General features: G+C 35.2%; 1 protein-coding gene across 1 annotated transcript in view; it reads right to left on the bottom strand.

Moving 5' to 3' along the window:
• LOC127853666 (peptidyl-prolyl cis-trans isomerase-like 4) overlaps positions 1-12,468 on the bottom strand; it is a 28,726-nt gene that overhangs the window by 2,030 nt on the left and 14,228 nt on the right. Inside the window, exons 5-12 of the mRNA XM_052388361.1 lie at positions 11,292-11,434; positions 9,508-9,604; positions 8,681-8,797; positions 7,367-7,491; positions 6,989-7,055; positions 5,889-6,000; positions 3,853-3,949; positions 3,190-3,295 (exon numbers count right to left, since the gene is read on the bottom strand). Of these exons, the coding sequence (XP_052244321.1) occupies positions 3,190-3,295; positions 3,853-3,949; positions 5,889-6,000; positions 6,989-7,055; positions 7,367-7,491; positions 8,681-8,797; positions 9,508-9,604; positions 11,292-11,434 (864 nt within the window). The remainder of the gene's footprint in view (positions 1-3,189; positions 3,296-3,852; positions 3,950-5,888; positions 6,001-6,988; positions 7,056-7,366; positions 7,492-8,680; positions 8,798-9,507; positions 9,605-11,291; positions 11,435-12,468) is intronic.

Genomic DNA, 12,468 nt, shown 5'->3' with positions numbered 1-12,468 from the left:
GGAGGGGTGGAGTGAAGAGGGGTGCATAGTGTGGGGGTGTGGACATTTATAACATTATCTTCCAAAAATGCGAAAAAAAAATGAAAAAAAAAAAAAAAAAATCGGGGGTGGGGGGGGAGGGGATTCTTGGGTGCGATGGTTGGACGGTATTTCAAAAATAAAAATAAATATTTGTGTTTTTAAACAGTTTCAAAAAAAAAATGGGGGGTATAGTGTGAGGGTGTGGTGATCATTTGTGAGATGATCTTAAAAAAAAAAAATAAGGGGGGGGGGGATTCGGGGGGGGGGGGGGGAGGGGGGGGAGGGCACGGAGGATGGTTTGGGTGAAGTCTATTGTGGTATGTCAGGTAAGAGTAGTTTTGTCAAAGTATCAATCAAATCTAATCATAAATAAAGAAGTTATGGCAATTTTAGCAAAATTTAATAATTTTACCTTGAGAGTCAAGGTCATTAAAAGGTCAAGGTAAAATTCAACTTGCCAGGTACAGTAACCTAATGATAGCATGAAAGTATTTGAAGTTTGAAAGCAATAGCCTTGATACTTTAGAAGTAAAGTGGAGCGAAACACAAAATTTAACCATATATTCAAAGTTTCTAAGTAAAAAAAAGGCCATAATTCCGTAAAAATGACAACCAGAGTTATGCAACTTGTCCTTTTACTGTACCCTTATGATAGTTTGCAAGTGTTCTAAGTATGAAAGCAATATCTATGATACTTTAGGGGTAAAGTGGACCAAAACACAAAACTTAACCAAATTTTCAATTTTCTAAGTATAAAGGGCCCATAATTCCGTCCAAATGCCAGTCAGAGTTACATAACTTTGCCTGCACAGTCCCCTTATGATAGTTAATAAGTGTTGCAAGTATGAAAGCAATAGCTTTGATACTGCAGGAATAAAGTGGACCTAAACACAAAACTTAACCAAATTTTCAATTTTCTAAGTATAAAAAGGGCACATAATTCTGTCAAAATGCCAGTCAGAGTTACATAACTTTGCCTGCACAGTCCCCTTATGATAGTTAGTAAGTGTTGCAAGTATGAAAGCAATAGCTTTGATACTTAAGGAATAAAATGGACCTAAACTCAAAACTTAACCAAAATTTTCAATTTTCTAAGTATAAAAAGGGCACATAATTCTGTCAAAATGCACGCCAGAGTTATCTAACTTTGCCTGTCCAGTCCCCTCATGATAGTTAGTAAGTGTACCAAGTTTGAATGCAATAGCATTGATACTTTCTGAGAAAAGTGGACCTTAACGCAAAACTTAACCGGACGCCAACGCCGAGGTGATGACAATAGCTCTTTTTTTTTTTTTAATAGATGAGCTAAAAATGCAAAGAGGGGGGGGATTCTTGGGTGGGATAGTTGGACGGTCTTTCAAAAATAAAAATGTTTTCGAGGGTGGGGGTATAGTGTGAGGGTGTGGTCATTTATAAGATTATCTTTCAAAAAAAAAAGGAAAAAAAACTTATTTTTTGGGGGGGGGGGGGGGGGGGGGAATGGTTTGGGTGGAATCTATTGTAGTATGTCAGGTATGAGTTGTTTTGTCAAAGTATCAATCTAATCTGATCATAAATAACTAAGTCATGGCAATTTTAGCAAAATTTAATTATTTGACACTGAGAGTCAATGTTATTCAAAGGTCAAGGTAAATTCAACTTGCCAGGTACAGTACCCTCATGATAATATGAAAGTATTTGAAGTTTGAAAGCAAAAGCCTTGATACTTTAGAAGTAATGTGGATGTAAACACAAAATTTAACCATATATTCAAAGTTACTAAGTAAAACAAGAGATGTGTTTGTCAGAAACACAATGCCCCCTAATGCGCCACTTTGATTATTTTTGTTTACCTTTGACCTTGAAGGATGAACTTGACCTTTCACCACTCAAGATGTGCAGCTCCATGAGATACACATGCATGCCAAATATCAAGTTGCTACGTTAAATATTGGAAAAGGAATGAAGAAAGTTAAAGTTTTGGTTAAAGTTTTTGAAAAAAAATTTACCTTTGACCTTGAAGGATGACCTTGACCTTTCACCACTCAAAATGTGCACCTTCATGAGATACACATGCATGCCAAATATCAAGTTGCTACGTTCAATATTGCAAGAGTTATGAAGAAGGTTAAAGTTTTGGGACACACACACACACACACACACACACACAGACACATACAATAAAAGACAGGCCAAAAACAATATACCCCCAGTCTTTCGATCCGGGGGCATAAAAAGGGGCCATAATTCCATCAAAATGACAACCAGAGTTATGCAACTTGTCCTGTACAGTCCCCTTATGATAGTTTGCGAGTGTTCCAAGTCTGAAAGCAATAGCTATGATACTTTAGGAGAAAAGTGGACCAAAACACAAAACTTAATGAAATGTTCAATTTTCTAAGTATAAAGGGGCCATAATTCTGTCGAAATGCCAGTCAGAGTTACATAACTTTGCCTGCACAGTCCCCTTATGATAGTTAGTAAGTGTGAAACCAATAGCTTTGATACTTTAGGAATAAAGTGGACCTATACACAAAATTTAACCAAATTTTTCAATTTTCTTAGTATAAAAAGGGCACCCCATAATTCTGTCAAAATGCACGCCAGAGTTATCTTTCTTTGCCTGCCCAGTCCCTTCATGATAGTAAGTAAGTGTGCCAAGTTTGAATGCAATAGCTTTGATACTGTATGAGAAAAGTGGACCTAAACACAAAACTTAACCGGACGCAGACTCCGACGCAAAGGTCATGACAATAGCTCATAATTTTTTTTCAAATTATAGATGAGCTAAAAAATTATCATCATTTGTCTGACCTTGTTTCATGGTAAGGATGTAAGAGTGTTGATTTTTTTTAATATAGCCATATTTTAATTTAAAATTGTGATTAGATTATTGTGGGTGAGTCAATAGCATTAAACAGGTCAATAACTCTACATGAAATGGGATCATTTTAACATCTTACAATTTAGGGGCACTCTTTACATGTATATAGAAAACTTAACACCTTGCCAGGATCATATTTTAATGGATATCTGTAGCAAAAACAGCCTAAAGCTACATAAGTTTTTACAGTTCTAAAAAAAGTTGACATATTTTACATTTCCTCGAGATCATATTTCAAAAGGACCAGTAAAAACTATCTTAAAACTCTGCCAACAACTGCTGCCAGACAAGCCCTTATCTCATACCCTTGGATCATCACCCTCACTAGAACTGCCTCGGTGCTTGTTCTTCTTTTTCTTCTTCTTGGGACGTTCCAAATCATCATTGGCTTCGAAGACAAGATCATATCTCCTACCGGATGTTAAGGAACCACTATCTGTGTGTGTCCACAATGACATGAATAAGAGTTGTTTCCCTTACAATTTTGTAAATTTGATGCACAGCCGTATCATTGCCAATAATTTCTATATTAAATGATATTTCAAACTTCTTTTGTCAATTATACACACACATGTTCATTCTGGAACACAATTTGTTCTAAAAACATATAAACAAATGGTCAAACTAACATACTGTCAACTTAATTGTTAAAACAGAAGCAAACAGTTGAGGTAAACAGATAAAATAAAACATGTTTTTTATTTGAATGTAAAAGCACTTTATTTTGTACGAAAAAAGGAAAAAAGATATTTTTTGTCATGAATCTTAATGATTAAGACCTTAAAATTGTTCCTAAAATGTCAATGATGGTCATGAATACACTGAAAAGCAAAAAACACTTGCACTATAAAAATCGAGTGTTCAGCAGCAATCTAGTGTATCTTATATAGAAACGTTAGGCATACACAACAGTTTCACAATTGACACTTTGAAAAATCCAAACAAACCAAGACACCACATAAGGATACGAGTCCTTCCTTGCAGCATCCTTGATCTTATAGTTGGAGTAGAAGTCATCCCTGTCCTTGTCTCCCTTGAAGTCTTTGGAATATTCCACTCCTTTTCCTGAAATATATACCAGTAAATTCAGGACGACCCACTTCATCTGACATATGCCTTATTACTTTCCCTTTTACTTACCCAGTCCTCAGCCATGCTAACTTCTTCTTGAAATAGAGCAGGATCTAGATTTTATTCAGACAGACAGACTGACAGACTGGCATACAAGGGGTACACGTTTAGTCTCCATTGGTGATGTCAATTATAGATAGTTAGCTCACACACCTAAATTGAGGCAAATTTAATGGGTACTGTTTTGGTGCTTAACAACAACTACACAAGGGAAAATTCAGCAACCAACAAATTAAATGAGCCTCGTTCTTGAAAAGCAGGCTTTATTGCATGTGTGAAAAGTGTCATCCCAGATTAACCTTTGCAGTCTGTACAATGCATGTGTGAAAAGTGTCATCCCAGATTAACCTTTGCAGTCTGTACAATGCATGTGCGAAAAGTGTCAGCCCAGATTAACCTTTGCAGTCTGTACAAGCTAATCAGAGACAAAACTTTCTCAGCTTCTGCCTACACTGGGTATTTGCTAAGAAGAGGCTTCTTTTAAATGAAAAATACCATAAAAGCCTGAATTGTTGGCCCTGATAAGCTTGTGCAAACTACACAGGCTAATCTAAGATTACACTTAACGCACTTTCATCAAGCCATCCATTCCCAAAGCAATGCTCATTTTATTTTGATTAATTAACCAACAAACACTATGTCCCCGTATATGACGTTTGACCTTGAAGGATGATCTTGACCTTGACCATTCACCACTCAAAATGTGCAGCTCCATGAGATACACATGCATGTCAAATATAAAATTGCTAGCTTCAATATTGCAGAAGTGACATTACATGAGCAATTTTGACCCATATATTTGACCTTGAAGGATGACCTTGAACTTTCACCACTCAAAATGTGCAGCTCCATGAGATACACATGCATGCCAAATATCAAGTTGCTATCTTCAATATTGCAAAAGTACTCATTAAATGAGCGATTTTGGCAACATATATTTGACCTCTGACCTTGAAGGATTACCTTGACCTTTCACCACTCAAAATGTGCAGCTCCATGAGATACACATGCATGCCAAATATCAAGTTGCTATCTTGATTATTGAAATATTGCAAAAGTGTACATTAAATGAGCGATTTTGACCCATATATTTGACCTTTGACCTTAAAGGATGACCTTGACCTTTCACCACTCAAAATGTGCAGCTCAATGAGATACATATGCATGCCAAATATCAAGTTGCTATCTTCAATATTGCAAAAGTTATTGCAAATGTTAAAGTTGGCGCAAACCAACCAACAGACCAACAGACATGGCAAAAACAATATGTCCCCCACTACTATAGTGGGGGACATAAAAATAATCAAGCTGATCATCTTTGTCTCGAAAACAAGATTGACGCACAACACATCCACAAAAAGCTACTGAGTTTGCTCTCCTCCATTCTGTCAATTGAGTATATGCTATAAATGGAAAACATGTACGCACTGTTTATGAATCTATTATCGGCTGAGAGTGAATGAACTTCTTGTTAACCAAAATGAATAGACTAAATGAAAACTCGTTGTTTAAGGAAGATCTTCTGGAATTTGATCCCTTATATTCCTTATTTTTACCATATTTGTTTGTTACAGAAGACTGTGTGGCTTATTCTGCAAAAATTTTAGTCAGAGGTTTAAATAAATAGAGGGTGTAACCTCATGATAGTCAAGATGGTGACTTCCATGCTGAGACAGGTATTTTTTTCGCCGTTTTATACCCTTGATTAAGTTGGTTTAATTTTTAAATGACACCCACTTTCCAGCCATATTATTAAGAAAGTGATAAGCAATTATTTTGCATTGAAATTCACTTTATATCTCGACTTAATTCGCTGCAAATTTTCTTCGTGGTGCTGTAATTAGGTCATCCCGACACCAACACACACATGTACCTTTCCCCTTCCACTTGATTTTCGACACAGACTGACTGAAGTCCACATGAATCCTACGATCATCTATCAGCACGTTGTCCATCTTGAAGTAGGCATTCTCACACGATTTCTCCTGCACATGGACAGAAAAAAACAACATCACAGCTAAGTTACTTTAACAAGTAAAGTGTGAGTTACTGTATTTTCAAGACTATAAGAGGAATAACTAAATAACTAGCTGAAACCCATTTGCTATTTTTTGTACCAATAATTTTTTATGTTTTTGAAACAAATAAGTCGCACTGGAATATATGTGGCACTTGTAAAATTAATATTGTGTAAAAGCCAAAGTCCTTTTTGCAAAGTAATTTACATTCAAAACATTAAGCTTTTTTAAGACAAAGAACACAGAAATCCGAGTTTTACGAAAAATTGTATGAAAACAAATTTTCTGAGCAAGTCTCATGGAGATGGTAAAATCAAATATGTGACTTCAAGGGTGTTGATAAATTTTTTATCCAATTAGACCTTAAGATTTAATTCTTCCCCCCCCCCCTACAAATAACCAAATTTCAAACAAAACCTAAGTTATGTTTGGTCAAATGTACTCAGCAAGTTTTATAAAGGTTGGGTAACAAATGAAGCCTCTAATGTCAACAAGCTTGTTCTTAAATTTGACCTAATGACCTATTTTTTACTCCACATCATCCAGTTTCAATCCTGACCGAGTTATCTTAGGAATGAATCTTCTGACAAAGTTTAATGAAGATTGGTCATAAATGTGATCTATAGAGTGTTAACAAGGCAAATGATGATGAAAGACGATGGATGACACACCACAATCACTGAAAAAATTTGATCCCAAATACTAACCATGACATGCAAAGGAGAGCTAAAAACAGTCAAACAACATCATTGAAGAAAGCATATATCCATGTGGCATGTATCAGAATATTAGTTTCGAAACTGATGTAAGCTGCAACTGAAAACGATGTTGGATAGTTTCAAGAACGTGGGGGCAGGTATTTTGTAAATATGCATGCAAATCTAAAGACAATGGCCACCAAATATGATTTCAGCTCAGAAATGTCTGAACTTATACTGTATTTATGAATACTTACGTTGTCAAATTCTATGAAAGCATACTGCAGAGATTCCTTTGTTTTGTGGTCCCGTATAACTTCACAACTGTAAAAAAAGATTTAACATCCCTGTCAACTATGATAACCAAATTTTTGTGTGAGTAAATACATTTAAAAAGAAAATAGGCCTGAAACCTATGTCATTAAAGGATGACATTTTATTGACATGTATTTTAAGTTATATGTGCACCTGATGCTTAGGTTAGTGAAATAAAAACAATTATGTTTAAAAAATTAACTACCGGTAAATGATTTAAATTATTTGTTGCAAACTGGCCGACGGCAAAATCCTGCACAATTCAATAAGGTACCATGATGTTTGCAACTTTGGTAACACTGTCAGAAGCAGCAATTTACCTTTTTATTGTACCAAAGCGGGAAAATATGATTTCCAAGTCTTCATCCGTGGTGACTGGATTCAGCTTACACACAAAGAGTACATTTTCTGGCGGTGCAACATCCTCCTCAGGCAGGTCTCCAACCTTCAGGGATATATTAGCTTTGTTCAGGGAAAAATTGACTTAATGCCTGTGTGTAAAGTGATGTCCCAGATAAGCCTGTGCAGCCTGCACAGGCTAGTCATGGACAACACCTTTTGCATTAATAATATTTTTTGTTTTGAGGAAGTCTATTCTTAACAAAAATCCAGCATAAGCAGAAATTATTGTCCCTGATTAGCCTGTGCAGACTGCACAGACTTATCTAGAACAACACTTTGTGTACATGCAATGAATTAGCCCAGTTTCAGAGAAAGCAGCTCATAAAGAATTCTAGATAGTATTAAACACAGATAAGTTCATTTAGTGAGGCTTAGAAAACATTAACCACTTCACCACGATATATATCATATTTATTACAAAATATTTTACCTTTTCTATCTTAATCTTGAAAACAAACCACAGAAAAATGCTGGGCGTTATTTTGACATTGCAGGAGTGATGATGTGATTAAGATAATATGGATTATGGTAATGCAGACCTTAATAAATAAATACATAAAATATCTATTCACACATGACGCTTCATGTTTAATTTTATATATAGTATCTGAGATATAGCCTAGAAAAGTTACATAATACAATAAGAATAAAGGACAAAATCGCTTATTTAAGAAAGAGTAGGGTTATGGCTCTTGTGCATGGCACTTCTCCTAAATGATATTTATACACCAATGAAATTTCATTTTGAAAACTTGCATCATCTCGGAGATAAAGCCCTGAAAAGTTACATCACACAAAAACAACAAAGGGCAGTTACTCTTATTTAAGAAAGTGAAGGGTTATGGTTCTAGTGCAAGGCACTTCTCTTTATTGATATATATACACCCATGAAATTTCATATTGAAATCTTATACAGTTTCTGAGATATAGTCCTGAAAAACATGTGACAGATGGAACAATGGAAAATGCCAAAATGATATCCCTCGTTGATTCAGGGATAAAAGCAATAAAAATTAACCAAAGCCTATTATCGGTTAAAGTATTTGTGTTCTGAAGACTCTAAAAGTTGAATCTATTAAGAAAAGTCCTTAATTTAATATGATTTTCCAAGGGAATACAGGTCCAAATGCATATATCTAGGTGGTAAAGGATTAACTTACCTTAGGATAAGATTTAACTCATAAAATATGTTCTGAGGAAAACATCTAAAGTCATTGCAGTATTTCTGTTACCATGGCGAGGATCTGTGCGTTGGCCTTGGCCTCGCGTTCCTCCATGATTTCTTGTACCTCCTGTTCACTGAAGCCCTTAAACTCATCAATGTCTTCTTCTGCACCAATACGGCCACTCTGAAAAAACAAAAACAACAATGGCATACATGTAAATATACCCATCAATTTAGTCATGAATAATATGAAATATTTAACAAAAAATAAGAAAAGCATAACAACTTAGTATGAGCTGTTTCATTAATGTATGTTATTTATTATAAGAAAAAAAATATATGTGTATTATCATACATGTAAGTGGACAAATGATGACCAACGCTAAAGGTAAAATGCAGTAAATCACTCTAAATATTTGGTCAGTTTTATAAGTGTTTGTACACTGTATATATGCTTTGTTAGCATTATTTTGTTATATTTTCTATGTTCATGGTATAATCACTAGTCTTGCTGTATTTATTTTTTAAAGGGTTGCTGGCAATATGCAGTTTGCAGCTCTGTTGCTACTTTTGTAAATAGAATTATGGATGCAAGATTTATCATTTGTATGCATTTGTTATACTGTCTGTTTGAGAATTTGTCAAAGGTTTTGCAAATCTGCAAACTGTTTATCATATATTGTTATTTGGTGAGTCAAGGTGTAATGATTGCTACTATTAAGCCTAATAATACAGTAACAAGAACACTAACATTGTTATTGAGCTTTGATGAACTAAGGTATCCTCTTTGGTTATACTAGCCCCAACAACAGGTCAACTTTACATTGTTATTTTGATTCGATAAACTAAGGTACCCTCTTTGGTTATACTAGCCCCAACAACATGTCAACTTACATTTAACTGTTCTTTGGTGGGTTCAGGTGACCTATCAGGAATAGCCAGACCTGGTAGATCTTCATAAGGATCATCTAAGATGATAGTGTGGTATATCCTGAAAAGTTATGGGTAAGAATTTTAACGAGCGCTTTGTCAAAAGACGAAACCTAAGTCCCCAACAAGGTTAATAATGTTGTTGGAACAGGATCTCAATAAGATTCATTCACCTGGCTACACCCTCTACCTCTTAGATACTTATTTTGAAGCATGTGTAGTCCCTTAGCAACTTAAATTTAAATAAAGACCTTTCTAGCTAGATTCAAGTTTTAAAGGCTTAATTTCCAACCCTTAAATACTGATGAGCAGCAAACAGCATACAACCTGAACACACTGCAAGTTACTTGCAGGCTGCTCTGGTTTTATGCTGTTTGCATAAAGGCATTTCCACTTTGCTTCTGAGAGGGAAAGGATGAAGTACTTTTTTAGTTATGGCAGGATGAAGATTTTAGTTTTAATTTATTTCTGTAACTAAAAAACTTCCATTTTTGTGCGACAAAAAAACTAAAATAAGGTGCATATTCTCCATACCACTCTCTATCCTCATACAGAGTTAACTCAACTCAGCTAACATTAGAATGTTAATAATTTTGCAATATGGCCTTAAAATTAAGAAAATATTTTTAACATTTCATAATGTAAGAAGTATAAATCAGAAAGAAAAATCTATTAATTTACATGTACATGGATTCGATAATTGGTTTCCTTTCCTTTTGTAAAAGGAATGCTTTACAGTCAAATTAGACCTTTTCAAACTGCACTTAAATATTTTTCAGTGGATATCCATGTCCACTAGGCATTGTTGCACAAAGAGGCAAAGATTGTTATTAGAGAGAGAGCTGTGCCATTGTATGTTTGTCTGAACTGATTTACCAGCTCTTAAACCTACAGGTCAACTAAGGCAAGGATTGAAACTCAATTGATATGTTGATCAAACTTCGTTGCAAGAAAATGAGGAATTAAGTTTTAGCTGTCTCTTTTGTCTCACTACTTTTAAGTGTATATTATATGTGTTTTTCACAACAAGTGACAGCTTTTCTTAATTACATCTGTACACACTGCATTTAAGCCAGGCTCGGCTGCGGGTGCAGTTTTGAATAGATGAAAGCTTGTCATAATTTTTATTTTTTATAGATTTTTTAGAGGTCACAGTGACCTTGACCTTTGACCTAGTGTCCCAAAAATGGGTGTGGCGTGTAGAACTCATCAAGGTGCAGCTACATATGAAGTTTCAAAGTTGTAGGTTGAAGCACTTTGATTTTAGAGCCAATGTTCAAAACCTTGACAAAATGTCAAGGTTTTAGCGGACGGCGGACACGACAAGCTGGCTATGACAATACCTCGGGTTTTCTCCGAAAACAGCCCAGCTAAAAATATGTAATACAGTTTTTCATAAATTTCATAAAAATTAAGACTGAGCATTATAAAATAGGGATGACATTTACTTTTGATTACTCAAATGTGTTCAACATTTCAGCAACAATGAGCATCATACTCACAAAACGAAAAGCACAAGATCCTTTTTTGCAGCACACTGTTTCAAGCCCTTTGCTTGAAAACCTTCTATTTGCTATGATTTTTCATAAACATTTCTGGGGAGAGGAATTCTCATAAAGCCTTACTTGATCTTTTTTTAAATGATTTTAAACCTTGTCATTTAAGCAATACTACAAGAAACTCAGTAAATTAAGCCTAGTTCTTCATTTTATTTTTCCACCCCTGGGTCAGAAAACAATGCAGCAGACCTGATGTCTTTGAAAGGGCGTCCTTCCTTATCGCAGTAGGCCTCGTTGATTTTCTGCAGGACATCCAGGCCCTCTGCGACTTCCCCAAACACTGTGTGTTTACCGTCCAGGTAGTCCAAGGACTCGGATAAAGTGATGAAAAACTGGGGGGAAATCAGTCACTTAAATTAACAGATTTGCCAAGCAAGCCAAAAATTTTCTACATGGGTGTAAGAATAAGATTTTGAAAAATACTGAAATTTTCTGTTTTCGGAATCTTGAATTTTTAGTAGATGACTTTGATCAAAAGCTTTAAAATTACTGAAAAACCCATGCTAATATATTATTATTCCAGAGAAAATTAGTAAAGTGACTTATAAACAAAAGGGCAAAGGGCCCTTTGGCGCTCACCTGAGACCCAAAGGAACTAGATTATTCTTAAAAAGTGTGAGCTGATTAATGAAAAGTGGACCACAAAAGAGACTTCTAGAGTATTAACGTGTTGTTGTTTTTATTTAATCTAGTTATCTAGTTTTTGAACTCATATTACCCAGTTTCAATCTCACCTGAGATTACATTGGAACAAATGTTCTCACCAAGTTTTATGAAGATTGGCTTGTAATTGTGGCTAATATTGCGTCAACAAGTTTTCACAATAGCAGGAAAACTGCACTGCCCCCGGCGGCCATTTTTTTCAACAAACCAGAATATTTTTTTAATTCGACCAAAAAGTCACTAGAGCAAGTGTTTTTACTAAGTTTCATTTAGGAGGATAAATGTCCCATCCCCTGTCGGCCACGTTTTTCTACAAACCATAATGACGGCAACCATTTTCAAACTCAGGCTAGATATCATAAGAACAATGCTTTTGACCAAGTTTCAGAGTATTAACAAGGTTTACAATAGCAATATCATGATGAAATTAGAATGCCCCGCCCCCCTGGTGGCCATGTTTTTCAACAGAGCGGAAGCATTTTAAAAAATAATCCAAGATATTATAAGAACATATGTGCAGACTCAGTTTCATGAAGATTTGAAAATAAATGTGACTTTTAGAGTGTGAACAAGGTTTTACTATAGCTGTACAGTGTAAGAAAAACTGCCTCGACCCCTAACTTGGAACCATTTTTGGGACACATGTTCTGACCAAGTTTCATGAAGATTGAACTAAAAATGTGATTTCTAGAGTGTTAAAAGT

The sequence above is a fragment of the Dreissena polymorpha genome, chromosome 12 (assembly GCF_020536995.1).
Source record: "Dreissena polymorpha isolate Duluth1 chromosome 12, UMN_Dpol_1.0, whole genome shotgun sequence".
Classification (NCBI taxonomy): domain Eukaryota; kingdom Metazoa; phylum Mollusca; class Bivalvia; order Myida; family Dreissenidae; genus Dreissena; species Dreissena polymorpha.
This window is presented reverse-complemented; position numbering and strand designations above follow the sequence as displayed.